Source organism: Bombus flavifrons, chromosome 14 (genome assembly GCF_040668555.2).
Source record: "Bombus flavifrons isolate JBK064 chromosome 14, iyBomFlav1_principal, whole genome shotgun sequence".
NCBI lineage: Eukaryota > Metazoa > Arthropoda > Insecta > Hymenoptera > Apidae > Bombus > Bombus flavifrons.
In genome coordinates, this window is record NC_138455.1 from 12550780 (window position 1) to 12573563 (window position 22784).

At 31.5% G+C, this 22784-nt stretch overlaps 2 protein-coding genes and 1 long non-coding RNA gene across 7 annotated transcripts; 2 read left to right on the forward strand and 1 right to left on the reverse strand.

Moving 5' to 3' along the window:
• Positions 1-86: 86 nt before the first annotated feature.
• Cbs (cystathionine beta-synthase) lies at positions 87-3857 on the forward strand. Of its 5 annotated transcripts, none has more exons than XM_069127999.1 (6): positions 87-205; positions 1767-1876; positions 1949-2298; positions 2386-2633; positions 2716-2986; positions 3074-3857. In XM_069127999.1, exons 2-6 carry the CDS (start codon positions 1873-1875, stop codon positions 3509-3511), a joined length of 1311 nt encoding a protein of 436 aa, XP_068984100.1. In that variant the 5' UTR covers positions 87-205; positions 1767-1872; the 3' UTR covers positions 3512-3857. The 5 variants fall into 5 exon arrangements, with proteins under 5 accessions (XP_068984100.1, XP_068984097.1, XP_068984099.1 ...); XM_069127996.1 differs by lacking the exon at positions 87-205 and adding an exon at positions 457-824; XM_069127998.1 differs by lacking the exon at positions 87-205 and adding an exon at positions 800-940.
• Trs33 (trafficking protein particle complex subunit Trs33) lies at positions 3073-5384 on the reverse strand. The gene is made up of 2 exons (XM_069128004.1): positions 5059-5384; positions 3073-4449 (listed from the first exon to the last, which is right to left on the reverse strand). The coding sequence occupies exons 1-2, from the start codon at positions 5182-5184 to the stop codon at positions 4048-4050; spliced, it is 528 nt and encodes a 175-aa protein (XP_068984105.1). The 5' UTR covers positions 5185-5384; the 3' UTR covers positions 3073-4047.
• Positions 5385-9136: 3752 nt separating this feature from the next.
• On the forward strand, positions 9137-10415 carry LOC138186983 (uncharacterized). Its single transcript, XR_011175052.1, has 2 exons — positions 9137-9532; positions 10117-10415. It is a non-coding gene; the product is annotated as an uncharacterized LOC138186983 (long non-coding RNA).
• The last annotated feature ends 12369 nt before the right edge of the window (positions 10416-22784 follow it).

Genomic DNA, 22784 nt, shown 5'->3' on the forward strand with positions numbered 1-22784 from the left:
AAAAATTAGCATGAACGTAATATTATAACATAGTTTAGTCAATAATCGTTTAGTAACGTAAAATAAAATGTATCAATTACGTAAAATAAAAGCTGGATAAATCTCGTAAATGTAGTTGTATCTTTTTCTATTTAATCAATGTATATATTAAATAAAACAGTAGTTACGCGTGGAAACAACATTCTCTGCAAAAGCCTTATGTATGGTATGTAATCATCAATTATCGAGAAATGGTCAAATATATTAGTACTTAAATTTTAGCGTAATGTCCTTATTGTGACATTTGCATAATAGTTTTCATAATATTGCAAATTCATTAACTGATTACGTATAGGTGTATATATGTGCGTTTATATGTATACACACACACCCACACACACGTATACGCACGCGCGCGTATGTATATATATATATGTATATCTTATTTTTATACTTTAGTAATTGCATTTCACTTGTAATAGCGAGTACGTTATTAGTAAAAAAACGAAATAAAAAATCATGATTATAAAAAGATATCCAATAATGTTAAATAAGCAGTTGTTGCAACACTTAGATGATAGATGATTGGATAAAGCACATGTATGTAGCATTCATCGCAAGCATCTTCGTTTTTATTAATCTTGAGACATATTAGTTAAAAAGTCTTGTACATATAATATTTAAATTGTTTGGTTGTATCGAGTTTGAAGATTATTTTTATTTTTTTATTCAAGAAACTAAAGTGTAATTTGAATCTTGATCATGGAATTTAAGAAGCCTAATCGATCTAGTAGCTGCACATGGAAGTTAAACGCAACAAATTCACCACATACATGTAGAATGGAGTAAGTTTATAACAAAAGTATTAACCAAAAAAGAAAAAGATTAGAAGTATTAATCTAGTGTAACTGAAATTATTGTCATAGATACGTCATCGTCATGCTCATTGAAAAGATAGAAGGTATAATAAAAATAATATCTTGCGGTATAATAAAGATGTAATTATAACATAAAAATTACAATCTACAACCATATCGTTGATTAAGTCCATTATACATATAATAATTACATAATTATATAACCGTTTCATTTTATTTTTTCTATTAATGTAGGTTATATTTTTCTGTGAATAAATTTCACAATTCTTGATTTAGATAACATTGTATAGTAGAAGAAACACACATCCGTATGTATGTTTTCTATTTAACTTCTTACAACTACGTAGTTACGTGACTTAAAAGTTGAACACATCTGTGTGTACATATATTCTTTAAATTTTATTCATATATATTTGTCCATCGTTATACTATATTGTTAGACTAGCATCGAATGATCCATGATTATAAGATTATTACTTTCGAAACTTGGATAATAAGTACTTAAAAATTAGAGTAAGAAGACTATAATTTATTACAAAAATTTGTTTTTTAAATTAAATTTTAGTTATAGAAAGTTGAATTTCGTAAATCAATAACATATTATAATCGTTTGAGATAGTAGAAAATATTTATTTCAAAGATCTAAAAGACAACTGTAAAAGTTTTGGTTCAAAAATTCAAATAAGTAATTCTTTTTGTCTTTCTTATTATACTTAGCATATTCTTTAAAAATAAGAAATACTTGGAAGATTTTAAATCAAATATAATACCGTTATTCTTAATATTTGTATAGTATGCTTATTTACTTTGTGATGTAAGTGTTTATATTTTATATGAAGCTTTCTTTCCTTTTTTGGAATTTCAATGTTGATTTTTTTTTACATTGTATTAATATGATTTTTATTTCAGAAATGGCGACCGTACCAAGATACTTCCTGATATTTTAACTACTATTGGACAAACTCCACTTATAAAATTAAATAACATCCCAAAATCTTATGGGATTAAATGTGAAATGTGTTAGTATTAGTTTTGTTTATTCAATATGTAATTTGGAAATTTGATATAATTAAATATTAGTTTACTTTTAGATGTAAAATGTGAATTTCTTAATCCTGGTGGTTCTGTGAAAGACAGAATCGCATATAGGATGGTGCAGGATGCAGAAGAGAAAGGCTTGCTAAAGCCAGGATATACCATCATCGAACCTACAAGTGGTAATACTGGAATTGGTTTAGCAATGGTTGCTGCAGTTAGGGGATATAGATGCATTATTGTTATGCCGGAAAAAATGTCTGATGAGAAAGCGTCAACACTTTGTGCACTTGGTGCTGAAATTGTTCGAACCCCAACAGAAGCAAGTTGGGATAGTCCAGAAGCTCATATCAGCGTTGCACAAAAGTTACAAACAGAGATACCAAATAGTATTATTCTTGATCAGGTAATGTCACATATATGTGTACACGTGTTTGTATATTATTGAATATCGTACAACTTTATTACTTTCTATTTATATTATATCACTCAGTATACTAATCCTGGAAATCCATTGGTTCATTATGATCAAACTGCAACTGAAATTTGGAAACAATGCGAGGGGAAATTAGATTATGTAGTAGCTGGTGCAGGCACTGGTGGTACTGTTTCAGGTATTGCGCGAAAACTGAAAGAATTATCGCCAGATATAAAGATCATTGCCGTAGATCCCAAAGGAAGTATTTTAGATCCTGAATCGCAAGATTCAGAAGTTGGCTTTTACGAAGTAGAAGGAATTGGGTGGGTATAACATCCTTTTCCGTTATATCAAGATACGGTATCTTCTTTTTGTATTTTGGATGATCGATGAAATTGTTTTTAGCTATGATTTTGTACCTACAGTGTTAGATCGTAACGTAATCGATAAATGGATAAAAACCGAGGATTACGAATCATTAAATGCTGCTAGAATGCTTATACGTGAAGAAGGTTTACTATGTGGTGGTAGCAGCGGCTCTGCGCTTATAGCTGCCCTAAAGATAGCTAAAGATATTCCCGAAGGAAAACGTATAGTTATTGTTTTACCCGATGGAATACGAAATTATTTAACTAAATTTGTATCCAACCACTGGATGGAAGTTAGAGGATTTTTGGTAAATTATACATAATATCAATCTATACAAATACTGTACGTCTGTTTTATTAGAAATTAAAATGATGTATCATTGAATAAATTGCAGCAAGCTACATGTCAAATTGAAACAAATAAGTGGTGGTGGAATATGAAAGTTTCAAATTTATCTTTTGATAAACAACCTTTGTTGAAGGAAAATACAGTAACATGTCAAGAAGCTATTCAAATGATTAAAAATACAGATATACAACTACTGCTTATTAGCGATAATGATATACATATAAAAGGTGTTATTAGTTTGAATAGAATTTTATCAAACATAGTATCTGGTGCAGTAAACTATACAGACTTTGTAGAAAAGACTATGGTTAAACAATATGTTAAAGTTAAGTATTCAGCATCTCTTGGATATTTATCACGGATTCTTGAAAAAGAACCGTATGCGGTAATTTTAGATGATGAACGCGATGATGCTTTTGTTGGAGTCATAAACCAATTTCATATTTTGAATTTTATTACTAAAAATAATGGATACAACATCTAATAATCATTCGATGTATCAGGTCTTAAACATTAACATACAATCGTTAAACCACTTTTAAGATTATCTTACTCGTTTGTTTCATTATAATTATGTTTTTCATAGTTTTATACTTTTATTATACTCTGTAGCTGTAAAATTGAATGTATATACTTGGATACTTATAACTAGCATCTCCAGTTATTTTATGCATTTAAATCAAATATTATACAATGCATTTAAGGTATATAGGTACTCATTTTGAAAAAAATGTGAAACTTATCTTATGATTAATTTTACATATTTGTAGAAAAAGAAAAAAAAAAAATATATATATATACTTTTAATAAATAAATCCTTATAAAAATTATCTTGGATTAAAATATATGGTTTATGAAACTTAAATCAAATGTACGTTTTAACGCACTACCTGTTGTTACAACTAGACGAAACGTTATATTCTGATTCTCTGATTTTTATGAAAAACCTAGTCATTAGATATTATTTCGTAATATGTATTAACTTTTATTGAACATGATTTTGCATTGTATTTACGAGCATTAAATTCTTTGAACTTGTACATGAAATTTACAACTTGGTAACGTAGAAATTTCTGCATTAACGGTACTAATAATTCCGAGATTAGCTAAACTTCCTCTTAAAAGTCCACAAGTAAATGTCAATAAACGAGGACTTTCCTGAAGATATTGTTTATTACTATTAGTACCTACTTTATTCAATAACCGAAATGAGTTGTCTTGTAATACATATACACCATGGTGATTTGTCCTTAAATTATCAATTTGTTTATGATAAAGACCAGACCAAAAATCAGTACAAATAAATTTTATCATATCCAATTCATCTTTAAATCGATTCCATTCCCTCGTCAATCGTTCAATGATTCTGTAGCCAACACTGAATCCCATCCATTCTAGTCGAGACAGCTCTTCTTCCCCTTCCTTTATACATTAGATATTATGTAGATATTATCGTACAAGTTATAATGTTTTTATAATATTTAAATTTTAATATCAAAGTATCAGGATTTAATCCAACAAAATTGAATATTAAAATGAGAGTTTTAACATTTGATATTAAAATTCGTAAATTTGATGTATTTATAAATTGATAATTACAAAAAATAATAAGACATTTGTAGTTTCTCTTTCACTGAGTGACTAGTGCTTTATCGTAGGATTTAAAAATCTAAAAATATATTATCATAATAAGTGATAAAAAATGTATTAATCGTACATTTATAGGATTGACACATTTCTTTGTATATTGCTCAACTAGTGATGTGTATTTTTAAATATGTCAACAAAATTAAAGTATACAATAAAATATAACATTTAAAAGTTTAAAAGATAGTTGTAAAAATAATGTTTTAAGAAAGATTCAAACTATTTTACCGTATTTAAACAAAAAATGTTAGTCAAATATATATAAAATAATAAAGGATATAAGGGATATAAAAAAAAAAAAAAAATAGGGAGAAATACCTATATAATATCACGTAGTGCAAAATTCTTGAACTATGTAAAATTTATGGTATTGTGCATAATTACCTTATTTTTACATGATTTACTCAGAGTATAATTAACTATCTCAGCGTGTAAATATTCGAAAAGGCATTCATCAGCTTCTCCGGATGCGTGAGAATTAGTTTTCGTGTCAATTACTTGTGGCCTCATATTGATATTTTAAAAAATCACGAGTTATTATTATAAATTACAAATAATATATGCAATGTATGAATAGATCGTATATTATTTTATGTTCACAAAATATAAAGACAATCTGCTGCTAATCTGTTTACTATTTATACATTGCACAGTATAATATGAACATTTAACCTTATTTGCCTGGCTTTTATCATTGACTAAGAATTGAATAGACACGATATGCAATCATTCCCTACTCCCTACAAGCAGAGATGAGTAAGTAGAAAGATGATCAACGCTTATGGGCGAAATTTAACCAAGAATTGGACTGCGACGTGTATCCGTGCGTATCTACGTTTATTTCCTTTCTGGTATAAATTTGCTTGATATACCGAAAAGACGGTCCATGTTAGGAGTAAACGCCCCTTCGAAAATTCGAATAACGCGTGAATGCGCAAATGAGGTGTGTAAATAAGAACGTTTGGTAATGCAAAGCGTTCTGCGTAAAGCAGGTAATGATGAAAGCGTAAAAGTATAAGGTAAAATGAGGAGACGAGGTGTGTAATAAGGATGTCGTAAATTATGATGAATTAAGATTGTAAAATATGTGAAAAGATTGTAGACGTTAGACTCCTGGAAGTTGACATAAGTGAGAAAGGAATGAAAAGAGATAAGAGTATAAAATGTTAATAGGTAATACGTAAGGCAATATTTTGGATTTTGTGGATGGTAGAAGAACAGATTTGTTTGGAATTTGGGAGACTAAAGAATAAATAAAGAAAAAATAAATTTAGAAGATGTATATTTAGAAGATGTTGCTTATTCAACCATTATCGACCATAAAGTGTGAAATTAGGGTTGAAATATAGATGATAGATAGATAGAATAGTCTTGAAAGGTTAAGGATATGGTTAGGCTAAGAAACATGTAGTAAAATTTACGGACAATGGTATAGAGTACCATTAGCAAAGGTAGTAACTATAACCCAGAAATATATATTGGTAAAGAATAGCACGGTTGAAATTTTGTAATTACCGGGATACTATATGGAAAGCGATTAACGTTAAATGACTTCTGTTTAAAGGAACGAAAGGTATTAGTAATAAAATAGAATGCAATTATTAAAGGTAGTATTTATATAAAATTCTAGGAAATATGGTGATAATTAGATCCGCGGTACAAGCGTGGATGAAAATTGTGGCGCGCTACGGAACCAGGCAGGAAAGAAGAACGTTGGAAGAAGGTTTAGCGGAAGGGAATAGAGAGAAAGGAAATTGTTGAAGGGCGTAATGTCATTTGAGAAATGAAAGTTGGCACAAAAAGAAGAGAGAAATGTATAGGATTTGGTAAATTTAATAAGTGGTAAATGGGTGGCGAATGGGGAAAAGGATAGAGAATAATAGGATGTATCTAAAATATTTTTTTGATGAAAAGATAGAAGATAAAAGAGCGGTGATTGTGGAAAAAATGGATTAAATATAAATGTAGGTTTAAGCAAGCAACACGTAAAGAGCCCGATTAGCTTCGCGGTAAGCTGTCGGACTCGTAACTTTTTGGTGGCGTGTTGGATTCTCGAGGCTGCGTGCGGAGCCCCGTTGTTGCGGGCGGCTCGTTTCTTCACCCTGGGATTTCTTCCCCGGTGTGTCCAAACCGGCTCGAGGTAGTGAAAGCTACCCGATTTCGCTCCCGTAAGCAATTTTTGTTGTACGTTTGGTAGGTGTGGGAAGGAAGAGAAGAAGAGTACCGTGCCTAGACTGGGTAGGCATGGCGTGTAGATGGGTAAGGACACGAGCATTTATCGCACAACAGATTCAAATATAGAGGGAATTCTACCGGATATTACAATTGCAAATTACAAACGTTATTAAATAAAACGAAGTAAGTAATTAAATGAATAATTGACCTACAACAACACACTAACGTAATCTTATATTAGAAACAGAACTAGAACAGAACTATCTGTGTGAAAATATCAGAATTACATGTATATTTAAGGATTAACGTAATTGTTGTACGAAGTTGAGAAAGTTTATTAATCGATATAAAATATTCTGTCGAGTTGAAAAAATTAACAATGTTGTAAAATATCTTTAATTGTTATGAATCCAAATATTATATAAATTCTCCTCCCTCTGAAATAGGTGACTATAGGTTGACCATTGGCCAACTTCACGATTGGTTATTATGGTCAACCTTTTGCGCGATTAATTCACTCTCCAAGGAATTGCAGGAGCTTCCTTAGAAACTGTGCCAAGTTCTTTGTGCGCAAAAGATCGTAAATTAACTACGTGTAGCGAAAATCATGCGAAAACTAACGGAGTCGCCCCGGGTGACGAGGGATCGTCGTGGATAATTGTTACTAACTGAATTATCGAAAATTCGATGAATTAGAAAAAACACGTGTACTATCGATGCTGCCATCTATGGCAGACGGTCGGAACTGCGGGAAAGTAATAAGGAGAATAGAATGTACGAGAAGGTATCTCAACTCCTGTTAGACAAGGAAAGTTATATTGTGCGACAAGGACAGACATACTTCTCCCTCTAACTTCACGATTATTGCTTTATTGCTATTATTATTATTATTCCCGAAATTTAATGCGCAATGCTAATAAATATTAATCTATGCTCTCGCATTTAAGCAATACGCAAAATTAAAGAAATTTATTAATATTTAATATTAAATATGTCGGGTTTACATTAGAATTAGGGTTAGGGGCGTGAAACGAATCTTCATTTGGATTACACATTGTCGCTATGCAATAAAGAAGACATCGACTAGTGCGAATACGATTATTACAGAATTTGACAAGTAACCGTGGTAATTAGATACTCAAGAAGCTAATGATAATGATCCTAGGTTCAATAACGAATCCGCGGTCAACGGGATGATAGATGTACGTGCTTACGAAATCTAAGTCGGACTCTTTGTTAATAAAACGCGTAATATCCACTGATCGTAAGGCGTTACTCTTTTCGTCGATGAGATCGTAAGAAAGAATGAATTTCCGTGTCGATGATGCCACGGAGGAAAACTATATGGGGTGTGTCTAAAGGCGCGAGATCCTCGGATTCGTTGAGAAAAGCCTTCGTTCAGAAAGTAAGGGAAATTGACGTTGCTGTTAAATTGGTCAATCTCCATATCGGTGGTTAGAAAAAGATGCTAGCCACCCTCGAGGGAAAGTTTCTGGTGGGAGACGTCGTTCGTTGAAAAAATAGGTCTGCTCTATCTTCTCGTAGTTGGGACAAAGACTGTTTGTCTGTTTAAAGGACTTTAGTTAGCTAAATCTTAAGATTTATAACGGGCCCTCAGGCTAGCCGAACATGTACTGCAGAGACGCATCGACATCTGGCAATCATCTTACTCGAAGAATAGGGTCTGCGTGTAGCGAGCCACGGGACAAAAACCGTTGGAATGTTTACTGTCGCGTGCCGCCACAAATATTTCTTTTAAGGAGAGCTATAGAATTACTCCATACCTTTGTTAGACAAAGCGTTCATCCCGTGACCGCGGCTACGTCCGGCGACTGGCTGCCACCTCGAGCTCAAGCTCATTATCGCAAATCTCGAACAAATACAATCGGATCGAATGACGACGATTGTTTAATTACGCCTATGATAGAATCTAGATTACGGTGTTAAGGGGGTTTTCCGAAGTTCCAAAGGGAAGGCTCCGATGTCCTTTCATCTCCGACAAATATAAATCGTATATCAAATGTTACCCATGTTCGAATAAAAAGAACGACAGAATCGTTTATACACGGCTGTCTTAGTTAAGATAAATTAAACGTTACCATATTTCCATGAAAATTAAATTAATAATCGATCCGCTGTTGGGCGACACATACACGTCCACTACCACCATTCCTGCCTATTCGACCGCTACGTAGCCGTTGCCGCGTTCCAGTGGATCCCCGTGGGCGAACGTCCCCGGCGCTGATGTTCAGGTGACAGCCATCCCGTATCTCCGGTCCAGTCCGGAGCGTCCAGGATTCTGTATGGCTCGGCCACCACCGCTAGGGCCATCGTGCTCTCCAGGATGGTTTGAAAGAGCAGGTCTTGTGCCTGTCTTGACCGTCCCAGATTGGTCTGGAGGATGCGCATCTTCTTAATCCCCTAAGTTCATGGCTTCCATCGCTTCCTTCGCTCCAACCTCCTTGCTCGCGGGTTTAGAGTCGGGGATTTCCTGCGGCGAGCCTTCCTTGTTATCGTTTCCTACCGCGAACTCTTTGGTCGCGGGTTTGGTTCTGTATAAAGAAAAACTTCGAAACGAATTAATCGTCGTGCGCAATGTCTGTCGTGATCGTGAGGGATGCGAAACTTTTCAAAGAGACTAATTAGTCGTCAATCGAAGTTGATCTTGAGTCTATAATTCAATGTTTTCTCTTGGCAAAAGAAATTGTATTTTGATGTTGCTAGCGGGTCCAGCCGTTCACAAATGTTAATCGACGTTACGATCGAACCGACCGCGGGCCATCGTTCGATGGATCGAATTAAGATCGACCTGCAGATGCTTCGATGATATCCAAATTTTTTTCAATAGCTTTTCTACCCTTTCAACTTCATTTCTGCCTATTAAAAATATAAAATCGTATACGAACGTACCATTTCTCCCTTCTTATTAAAATATTATACTATTGCATCATTAAAATATTGAAACGTTAAAATATAAAATTTCTTTCATCGAGACATTAAAGTACAAACTGTTATCGTCCTTTTGTTAAGATCTCTTCGATTGAGAAAGAGATCTATCCAAGCACCTGTAACTTATTATTACAAAAATATAAGCTAAAATTTGTCATATCGAGTCTAAGCGTGCAAAAGCCCAATGATGTGTTTGCTTTCTAGCGATAAACTGTTTCAAACGAGTTCTCTCTATTATGGCTGATACTGTAGAAATCCTTCGTCAAGGCACTCGTTAAATAAGAAGAAAATTCTGAAAGAACGAAAGTCTCCGTAGAGATTAGAGAAATGAAAATTGAATAAAATCTGACTTTCCAACGAAAAATCATTTTTCGAACCTCTCTGCGATACTCGTCTTAGAATGAGAATGGAAACTAGTCAATTTGAGACGAAGATAAAGATGCGTCAGACTTTCGCCAGATTCGAGAATGGTCGTTACTCTTTCTCCGTCTTTCGTTTAATTTCTCAATGGCCTAATCGCAGCTAGAGTCCATACTGAACGTGTATCGTAGTTATTAATCGCGCCATGTGATTTGCCAGGAATAGCATGAAATAAATTTTTATTAAAAAAAAGACAAGCTACAATAGATCGAATCATTTTATACCTTTCTACGAAAATTCACACCCACGAAATCCCCGACAAGTTCACTCCTCTAATGATTAATTACTATTTTAGGAAAAAGATAGTTATCCGACGATGTTAAAAATCTGAGCATAATGGAGATGTACGTACAACAGATACTCACGGGAAAAATCAACGAGACTAATAATAAAATCAATGAATTAGAAAAATAAAAGAGCTATAGGCAAATATCTTATAATATACAGTGGCATAACCTGCAATTTATTATAAAATAATTGATCCGAGCAAAATTTATTATGAAAAAAGGTTGCTAAATATGATAGACACTTTCGAATACTAATCGAATAAAATCATTCAGTTAATTTTCATAGAATTTGATACTTCATCAAGCCTAATAAATCCTTTGATAGATCTAACGAAGAATATTATTCGCTACATAATTAATATCTGTATCACGTACATCGATGCAAGCGCTATTAAAGAAAAAAGAGCCATTTTATGTTACAGCTATAACGAGTAAATTTACTCGTTTAACTTGACAGGAATTAAAAAAGAACCTGACATTTAAGTAAGTATTAAATAAGAATTGTAAATATCGCATACACTGATGTAAGTGTTATTCAAGAAAAAAGAACATTTTATTTTTTACTTAGCACGACTAATTGAACGAAAATCGATAATATAATATAACGCTTAATATAAATTTTATCTGTCTGATTATTTAATAGCTTAACTTATTTCACAGTAACGTCATCGACTGCCCTTAGGCTCTTTTCCCTTTTTGTTCAAACTAATCGATAGTCGAAAACTAGTATCAAGGAGGTGCGAATTTAGTCTTAGTTTGTAGAAACTATTAAAATGATAAAAATGGATATCGTATTAAATCGTAAAAGATGCCAATTTACGATAAAAATTAAGAAATCGTTCAATTTGATTTTGTTACAATGGAAAAACCGCCTCCTGCTATGTCAAAAAATCGTTACCGTTTGATTAACAAACCGACACCTTGTCAAGTTATATAAGGAACACGGAAGTCGCGCGCGAGCTCTTTTGTGCCTGAAATTCCGGAGAGTGAACATCGAAGAAGAACATAAATATCAGGTAAGTAAGAAAAAATATCAAACAACAACATTGTAACGAGTAATTTATAACGTCTAAACCATTAATTTACAACACTTAAGCTATTAATTTATAACATTCAAGCCATTAATTTATAACATTTAAGGAATTAATTTATAACGTCTAAACTATTAATTTACAACATTTAAACTATTCTTTTCTAACAATTTACTATTAATTTATTAACTAATTCAATGGATTAATTTATTAACATTTAAACTATTAATTTGAAACATATAAACTATTGTAGTATCGTGGTCAGATTGTCTAAGAAATATCGGGTGAACTATAAACAATTTTGCGAGAGAGCCTAAGTGCCGACAGGCCGAAAGGGTCGGGAAACTTCAATGGGCCAAGCGGCCCATCAATGTGTCGTCGGTCCTTCAGTCTAGTGATTCCGCGGAAAAAGGCGACGTGATCAGGATCGCGGACGGTTACGGAACACGTACGTGGTGGGGGTATGAGAAGAACAAAGGGATGCTTAAGGAAAAAAGGCAAGTTAATCGGCAGTCGTGAATTGATAGTCGAATTGTGAGGAGGTAGTTAGTTGCGAGTCGAGAGTTGAGCTGAGAGAGTTGAGTCGAGACAGAGTTGCCGAGTTGTCATGAGTTGTAAACTATTAGTTGTGAGTTATTAATTATCAATCTAATTGTCTTGGTTATATCGTATTACTACATTAAGTTCACGTTAAATAACCATCGTTTCCTGTTTAATCCACTGTAAGTAGATCCATCTATCAATAAATTTATCATATAGAATAGAAATCATTGGAAATCCTAATTTCTAATATTTCTGAATAAATAATCCTATACTATTAATTTACAATATTTAAAATATTAATTTATAACATTTAAACTATTAATTTGTAACATTTGGAACATTAATTTATAACATTTAAACTATTAACCCTTTGCGGACGGGGCCGCGTATCTTGTCAGGTTCGAAATAATGTTCGTCACCACTATTATTACTATCGAACATGTTCTTTCTGGAACTTTTAGGCATCGTGTATAAGGTATTGTAAAAAATATATAAAAAGCTTTGTGATTCATCTGGTAATGCCATTGAAAGATTGAAATTTGTTCTGACTCGACTATCATCCTGCATCGCAAGTTTACGTTAAACGGAAGATAAGTTTTTTGAAGATCTAAAATCTTCATAACATAATACTGTTTAGTTTATTATACCCATGCCCAAATACGCATAAGATTATCGCTCAGAAAAATAGAAGTACGCCAGCCATTTCTAAATAACTGTCCGGAACTGTGAACAGATTCAGGCAGCTATATGTCGACACGCGTCCGCAACGGTAAAAAGACTTGGGCAGCTATTTGCCGACACTCGTCCGCAAAAGGTAAATTTAATACATTTGGAACGATAATTTATAACTTTTAAACTACCCTTTGTACTCGACCGCCTTTTCGGTTGGTCGTAGCAGCAGCTCGAGACAATTTTGCGCGTATGTGACGAGTGTATTGTAGGTAATATAAAATGATTTTATATAAAAATTAATTTAAAAAGACATTATATTTTAATAATTCATATATATTTACATCTTTGAAAGTATAATTTTTTAATATTTTTTTGTATCTTTTTATTACGATAATTTATAAAACGTCTGCCATGATGCATCCTTGGCTTGTCGGGACAAGTATCGTAATAATAAGTTGTTTCGCGTCTTTCTCCTGCTTTGTTTCGGTAAGAACACACATAACAATACTTTTTTGTTCTTGTTAAAATTACATGGAGCTTTCCATTTAACCGAATTTCATCACAATTAGCAGTCGATGTCGAAGCTCGATCTCGTGGTTGTCCAATATCTCCTCTTAACTGGTCTACTAAAGTTTTTGTAAATCGCAGGTGGTTAAATGGCTTTTCGTTCTTTTGTCTTTTTTTTATAGAACATGTGAATTAATTAAACAAATTTCCAAATCCATTTTTTTAGACATTTCTACAACATTTAAGCCATTAATTTTCCTTTAAGCTGTTTATTTACAACATTCGAACATTTAATTTATAACGTTTGACCTATTGATTTGTAGCATTTAAAATAATAATTTACACCATTTAAAACATTAAATTACAACGTTTGAGTTGTTAATTCAGGGCCTTTGAATCATTAATTTATAACATTTACGCTACTTATTCGTAACATTTATACCATTTATTTACGACATTTAAAAGGTACATTTGTGATATCTGCAAACCGTTTCTGTTTGATGGACCGTTGGCATTTTGCCACGTGTATACCAACAGGTATGCAAGGAACACATTTACCCTCGTGCGACGTCAGTTGTGTTTCAACCAGTGTACAATGCAGATCGAAGAATTAAACTTTTACGAATTAACTTATTAATTTATAACATTGCGGCTATTAATTTGTATCATTCAAAGTATTAATTTACAGTGTCTACCTATTCTTTTCTTACAATTTACCATTAATTTATAACCATTTAAACTATTAATTTATAACGTTTGACCTATTGATTTGAAGCATTTAAAATAATAATTTACACCATTTAATACATTGAATTACAACGTTTGAGTTGTTAATTCAGGGCCTTTGAATCATTAATTTATAACATTTACGCTACTTATTTGTAACATTTATACCATTTATTTACGACATTTAAAAGGTACATTTGTGGTATCTGCAAACCGTTTCTGTTTGATGGACCGTTGGCATTTTGCCACGTGTATACCAACAGGTATGCAAGGAACACATTTACCCTCGTGCGACGTCAGTTGTGTTTCAACCAGTGTACAATGCAGATCGAAGAATTAAACTTTTACGAATTAACTTATTAATTTATAACATTGCGGCTATTAATTTGTATCATTCAAAGTATTAATTTACAGTGTCTACCTATTCTTTTCTTACAATTTACCATTAATTTATAACCATTTAAACTATTAATTTATAACGTTTGACCTATTGATTTGAAGCATTTAAAATAATAATTTACACCATTTAATACATTGAATTACAACGTTTGAGTTGTTAATTCAGGGCCTTTGAATCATTAATTTATAACATTTACGCTACTTATTTGTAACATTTATACCATTTATTTACGACATTTAAAAGGTACATTTGTGGTATCTGCAAACCGTTTCTGTTTGATGGACCGTTGGCATTTTGCCACGTGTATACCAACAGGTATGCAAGGTACACATTTACCCTCGTGCGACGACAGTTGTGTTTCAACCAGTGTACAATGCAGATCGAAGAATTAAACTTTTACGAATTAACTTATTAATTTATAACATTGCGGCTATTAATTTGTATCATTCAAAGTATTAATTTACAGTGTCTACCTATTCTTTTCTTACAATTTACCATTAATTTATAACCATTTAAACTATTAATTTATAACGTTTGACCTATTGATTTGAAGCATTTAAAATAATAATTTACACCATTTAATACATTGAATTACAACGTTTGAGTTGTTAATTCAGTGCCTTTGAATCATTAATTTATAACATTTACGCTATTTATTTGTAACATTTATACCATTTATTTACGACATTTAAAAGGTACATTTGTGATATCTGCAAACCGTTTCTGTTTGATCGACCGTTGGCATTTTGCCACGTGTATACCAGCAGGTATGCAAGGAACACATTTACCCTCGTGCGACGTCAGTTGTGTTTCAACCAGTGTACAATGCAGTCGAAGAATTAAACTTTTACGCATTAACTTATTAATTTATAACATTGCGGCTATTAATTTGTATCATTCAAAGTATTAATTTACAGTGTCTACCTATTCTTTTCTTACAATTTACCATTAATTTATAACCATTTAAACTATTAATTTATAACGTTTGACCTATTGATTTGAAGCATTTAAAATAATAATTTACACCATTTAATACATTGAATTACAACGTTTGAGTTGTTAATTCAGGGCCTTTGAATCATTAATTTATAACATTTGCGCTATTTATTTGTAACATTTATACCATTTATTTACGACATTTAAAAGGTACATTTGTGATATCTGCAAACCGTTTCTGTTTGATGGACCGTTGGCATTTTGCCACGTGTATACCAACAGGTATGCAAGGAACACATTTACCCTCGTGCGACGTCAGTTGTGTTTCAACCAGTGTACAATGCAGATCGAAGAATTAAACTTTTACGAATTAACTTATTAATTTATAACATTGCGGCTATTAATTTGTATCATTCAAAGTATTAATTTACAGTGTCTACCTATTCTTTTCTTACAATTTACCATTAATTTATAACCATTTAAACTATTAATTTATAACGTTTGACCTATTGATTTGAAGCATTTAAAATAATAATTTACACCATTTAATACATTGAATTACAACGTTTGAGTTGTTAATTCAGGGCCTTTGAATCATTAATTTATAACATTTACGCTACTTATTCGTAACATTTATACCATTTATTTACGACATTTAAAAGGTACATTTGTGATATCTGCAAACCGTTTCTGTTTGATGGACCGTTGGCATTTTGCCACGTGTATACCAACAGGTATGCAAGGAACACATTTACCCTCGTGCGACGTCAGTTGTGTTTCAACCAGTGTACAATGCAGATCGAAGAATTAAACTTTTACGAATTAACTTATTAATTTATAACATTGCGGCTATTAATTTGTATCATTCAAAGTATTAATTTACAGTGTCTACCTATTCTTTTCTTACAATTTACCATTAATTTATAACCATTTAAACTATTAATTTATAACGTTTGACCTATTGATTTGAAGCATTTAAAATAATAATTTACACCATTTAATACATTGAATTACAACGTTTGAGTTGTTAATTCAGGGCCTTTGAATCATTAATTTATAACATTTACGCTACTTATTCGTAACATTTATACCATTTATTTACGACATTTAAAAGGTACATTTGTGATATCTGCAAACCGTTTCTGTTTGATGGACCGTTGGCATTTTGCCACGTGTATACCAACAGGTATGCAAGGAACACATTTACCCTCGTGCGACGTCAGTTGTGTTTCAACCAGTGTACAATGCAGATCGAAGAATTAAACTTTTACGAATTAACTTATTAATTTATAACATTGCGGCTATTAATTTGTATCATTCAAAGTATTAATTTACAGTGTCTACCTATTCTTTTCTTACAATTTACCATTAATTTATAACCATTTAAACTATTAATTTATAACGTTTGACCTATTGATTTGAAGCATTTAAAATAATAATTTACACCATTTAATACATTGAATTACAACGTTTGAGTTGTTAATTCAGGGCCTTTGAATCATTAATTTATAACATTTACGCTACTTATTTGTAACATTTATACCATTTATTTACGACATTTAAAAGGTACATTTGTGGTATCTGCAAACCGTTTCTGTTTGATGGACCGTTGGCATTTTGCCACGTGTATACCAACAGGTATGCAAGGTACACATTTACCCTCGTGCGACGACAGTTGTGTTTCAACCAGTGTACAATGCAGATCGAAGAATTAAACTTTTACGAATTAACTTATTAATTTATAACATTGCGGCTATTAATTTGTATCATTCAAAGTATTAATTTACAGTGTCTACCTATTCTTTTCTTACAATTTACCATTAATTTATAACCATTTAAACTATTAATTTATAACGTTTGACCTATTGATTTGAAGCATTTAAAATAATAATTTACACCATTTAATACATTGAATTACAACGTTTGAGTTGTTAATTCAGTGCCTTTGAATCATTAATTTATAACATTTACGCTATTTATTTGTAACATTTATACCATTTATTTACGACATTTAAAAGGTACATTTGTGATATCTGCAAACCGTTTCTGTTTGATCGACCGTTGGCATTTTGCCACGTGTATACCAGCAGGTATGCAAGGAACACATTTACCCTCGTGCGACGTCAGTTGTGTTTCAACCAGTGTACAATGCAGTCGAAGAATTAAACTTTTACGCATTAACTTATTAATTTATAACATTGCGGCTATTAATTTGTATCATTCAAAGTATTAATTTACAGTGTCTACCTATTCTTTTCTTACAATTTACCATTAATTTATAACCATTTAAACTATTAATTTATAACGTTTGACCTATTGATTTGAAGCATTTAAAATAATAATTTACACCATTTAATACATTGAATTACAACGTTTGAGTTGTTAATTCAGGGCCTTTGAATCATTAATTTATAACATTTGCGCTATTTATTTGTAACATTTATACCATTTATTTACGACATTTAAAAGGTACATTTGTGATATCTGCAAACCGTTTCTGTTTGATGGACCGTTGGCATTTTGCCACGTGTATACCAACAGGTATGCAAGGAACACATTTACCCTCGTGCGACGTCAGTTGTGTTTCAACCAGTGTACAATGCAGATCGAAGAATTAAACTTTTACGAATTAACTTATTAATTTATAACATTGCGGCTATTAATTTGTATCATTCAAAGTATTAATTTACAGTGTCTACCTATTCTTTTCTTACAATTTACCATTAATTTATAACCATTTAAACTATTAATTTATAACGTTTGACCTATTGATTTGAAGCATTTAAAATAATAATTTACACCATTTAATACATTGAATTACAACGTTTGAGTTGTTAATTCAGGGCCTTTGAATCATTAATTTATAACATTTACGCTACTTATTCGTAACATTTATACCATTTATTTACGACATTTAAAAGGTACATTTGTGATATCTGCAAACCGTTTCTGTTTGATGGACCGTTGGCATTTTGCCACGTGTATACCAACAGGTATGCAAGGAACACATTTACCCTCGTGCGACGTCAGTTGTGTTTCAACCAGTGTACAATGCAGATCGAAGAATTAAACTTTTACGAATTAACTTATTAATTTATAACATTGCGGCTATTAATTTGTATCATTCAAAGTATTAATTTACAGTGTCTACCTATTCTTTTCTTACAATTTACCATTAATTTATAACCATTTAAACTATTAATTTATAACGTTTGACCTATTGATTTGAAGCATTTAAAATAATAATTTACACCATTTAATACATTGAATTACAACGTTTGAGTTGTTAATTCAGGGCCTTTGAATCATTAATTTATAACATTTACGCTACTTATTTGTAACATTTATACCATTTATTTACGACATTTAAAAGGTACATTTGTGGTATCTGCAAACCGTTTCTGTTTGATGGACCGTTGGCATTTTGCCACGTGTATACCAACAGGTATGCAAGGTACACATTTACCCTCGTGCGACGACAGTTGTGTTTCAACCAGTGTACAATGCAGATCGAAGAATTAAACTTTTACGAATTAACTTATTAATTTATAACATTGCGGCTATTAATTTGTATCATTCAAAGTATTAATTTACAGTGTCTACCTATTCTTTTCTTACAATTTACCATTAATTTATAACCATTTAAACTATTAATTTATAACGTTTGACCTATTGATTTGAAGCATTTAAAATAATAATTTACACCATTTAATACATTGAATTACAACGTTTGAGTTGTTAATTCAGTGCCTTTGAATCATTAATTTATAACATTTACGCTATTTATTTGTAACATTTATACCATTTATTTACGACATTTAAAAGGTACATTTGTGATATCTGCAAACCGTTTCTGTTTGATCGACCGTTGGCATTTTGCCACGTGTATACCAGCAGGTATGCAAGGAACACATTTACCCTCGTGCGACGTCAGTTGTGTTTCAACCAGTGTACAATGCAGTCGAAGAATTAAACTTTTACGCATTAACTTATTAATTTATAACATTGCGGCTATTAATTTGTATCATTCAAAGTATTAATTTACAGTGTCTACCTATTCTTTTCTTACAATTTACCATTAATTTATAACCATTTAAACTATTAATTTATAACGTTTGACCTATTGATTTGAAGCATTTAAAATAATAATTTACACCATTTAATACATTGAATTACAACGTTTGAGTTGTTAATTCAGGGCCTTTGAATCATTAATTTATAACATTTGCGCTATTTATTTGTAACATTTATACCATTTATTTACGACATTTAAAAGGTACATTTGTGATATCTGCAAACCGTTTCTGTTTGATGGACCGTTGGCATTTTGCCACGTGTATACCAACAGGTATGCAAGGAACACATTTACCCTCGTGCGACGTCAGTTGTGTTTCAACCAGTGTACAATGCAGATCGAAGAATTAAACTTTTACGAATTAACTTATTAATTTATAACATTGCGGCTATTAATTTGTATCATTCAAAGTATTAATTTACAGTGTCTACCTATTCTTTTCTTACAATTTACCATTAATTTATAACCATTTAAACTATTAATTTATAACGTTTGACCTATTGATTTGAAGCATTTAAAATAATAATTTACACCATTTAATACATTGAATTACAACGTTTGAGTTGTTAATTCAGGGCCTTTGAATCATTAATTTATAACATTTACGCTACTTATTTGTAACATTTATACCATTTATTTACGACATTTAAAAGGTACATTTGTGGTATCTGCAAACCGTTTCTGTTTGATGGACCGTTGGCATTTTGCCACGTGTATACCAACAGGTATGCAAGGAACACATTTACCCTCGTGCGACGTCAGTTGTGTTTCAACCAGTGTACAATGCAGATCGAAGAATTAAACTTTTACGAATTAACTTATTAATTTATAACATTGCGGCTATTAATTTGTATCATTCAAAGTATTAATTTACAGTGTCTACCTATTCTTTTCTTACAATTTACCATTAATTTATAACCATTTAAACTATTAATTTATAACGTTTGACCTATTGATTTGAAGCATTTAAAATAATAATTTACACCATTTAATACATTGAATTACAACGTTTGAGTTGTTAATTCAGGGCCTTTGAATCATTAATTTATAACATTTGCGCTATTTATTTGTAACATTTATACCATTTATTTACGACATTTAAAAGGTACATTTGTGATATCTGCAAACCGTTTCTGTTTGATGGACCGTTGGCATTTTGCCACGTGTATACCAACAGGTATGCAAGGAACACATTTACCCTCGTGCGACGTCAGTTGTGTTTCAACCAGTGTACAATGCAGATCGAAGAATTAAACTTTTACGAATTAACTTATTAATTTATAACATTGCGGCTATTAATTTGTATCATTCAAAGTATTAATTTACAGTGTCTACCTATTCTTTTCTTACAATTTACCATTAATTTATAACCATTTAAACTATTAATTTATAACGTTTGACCTATTGATTTGAAGCATTTAAAATAATAATTTACACCATTTAATACATTGAATTACAACGTTTGAGTTGTTAATTCAGGGCCTTTGAATCATTAATTTATAACATTTACGCTACTTATTTGTAACATTTATACCATTTATTTACGACATTTAAAAGGTACATTTGTGGTATCTGCAAACCGTTTCTGTTTGATGGACCGTTGGCATTTTGCCACGTGTATACCAACAGGTATGCAAGGAACACATTTACCCTCGTGCGACGTCAGTTGTGTTTCAACCAGTGTACAATGCAGATCGAAGAATTAAACTTTTACGAATTAACTTATTAATTTATAACATTGCGGCTATTAATTTGTATCATTCAAAGTATTAATTTACAGTGTCTACCTATTCTTTTCTTACAATTTACCATTAATTTATAACCATTTAAACTATTAATTTATAACGTTTGACCTATTGATTTGAAGCATTTAAAATAATAATTTACACCATTTAATACATTGAATTACAACGTTTGAGTTGTTAATTCAGGGCCTTTGAATCATTAATTTATAACATTTACGCTACTTATTTGTAACATTTATACCATTTATTTACGACATTTAAAAGGTACATTTGTGGTATCTGCAAACCGTTTCTGTTTGATGGACCGTTGGCATTTTGCCACGTGTATACCAACAGGTATGCAAGGTACACATTTACCCTCGTGCGACGACAGTTGTGTTTCAACCAGTGTACAATGCAGATCGAAGAATTAAACTTTTACGAATTAACTTATTAATTTATAACATTGCGGCTATTAATTTGTATCATTCAAAGTATTAATTTACAGTGTCTACCTATTCTTTTCTTACAATTTACCATTAATTTATAACCATTTAAACTATTAATTTATAACGTTTGACCTATTGATTTGAAGCATTTAAAATAATAATTTACACCATTTAATACATTGAATTACAACGTTTGAGTTGTTAATTCAGTGCCTTTGAATCATTAATTTATAACATTTACGCTATTTATTTGTAACATTTATACCATTTATTTACGACATTTAAAAGGTACATTTGTGATATCTGCAAACCGTTTCTGTTTGATCGACCGTTGGCATTTTGCCACGTGTATACCAGCAGGTATGCAAGGAACACATTTACCCTCGTGCGACGTCAGTTGTGTTTCAACCAGTGTACAATGCAGTCGAAGAATTAAACTTTTACGCATTAACTTATTAATTTATAACATTGCGGCTATTAATTTGTATCATTCAAAGTATTAATTTACAGTGTCTACCTATTCTTTTCTTACAATTTACCATTAATTTATAACCATTTAAACTATTAATTTATAACGTTTGACCTATTGATTTGAAGCATTTAAAATAATAATTTACACCATTTAATACATTGAATTACAACGTTTGAGTTGTTAATTCAGGGCCTTTGAATCATTAATTTATAACATTTGCGCTATTTATTTGTAACATTTATACCATTTATTTACGACATTTAAAAGGTACATTTGTGATATCTGCAAACCGTTTCTGTTTGATGGACCGTTGGCATTTTGCCACGTGTATACCAACAGGTATGCAAGGAACACATTTACCCTCGTGCGACGTCAGTTGTGTTTCAACCAGTGTACAATGCAGATCGAAGAATTAAACTTTTACGAATTAACTTATTAATTTATAACATTGCGGCTATTAATTTGTATCATTCAAAGTATTAATTTACAGTGTCTACCTATTCTTTTCTTACAATTTACCATTAATTTATAACCATTTAAACTATTAATTTATAACGTTTGACCTATTGATTTGAAGCATTTAAAATAATAATTTACACCATTTAATACATTGAATTACAACGTTTGAGTTGTTAATTCAGGGCCTTTGAATCATTAATTTATAACATTTACGCTACTTATTCGTAACATTTATACCATTTATTTACGACATTTAAAAGGTACATTTGTGATATCTGCAAACCG

Excerpts from the sequence above, each read along its gene's own strand:
- Trs33 (XM_069128004.1), bottom strand. The coding sequence starts at position 5,184 with ATGAGGCCACAAGTAATTGACACGAAAACTAATTCTCACGCATCCGGA. Across the intron at positions 4,450-5,058 it reads GTAAATCATGTAAAAATAAG|GAAGGGGAAGAAGAGCTGTC; the intron begins GTAATTATGCAC and ends TAATGTATAAAG.
- Cbs (XM_069127996.1), top strand. The coding sequence starts at position 742 with ATGGAATTTAAGAAGCCTAATCGATCTAGTAGCTGCACATGGAAGTTA. Across the intron at positions 1,877-1,948 it reads TGGGATTAAATGTGAAATGT|ATGTAAAATGTGAATTTCTT; the intron begins GTTAGTATTAGT and ends GTTTACTTTTAG. Across the intron at positions 2,634-2,715 it reads TACGAAGTAGAAGGAATTGG|CTATGATTTTGTACCTACAG; the intron begins GTGGGTATAACA and ends AATTGTTTTTAG.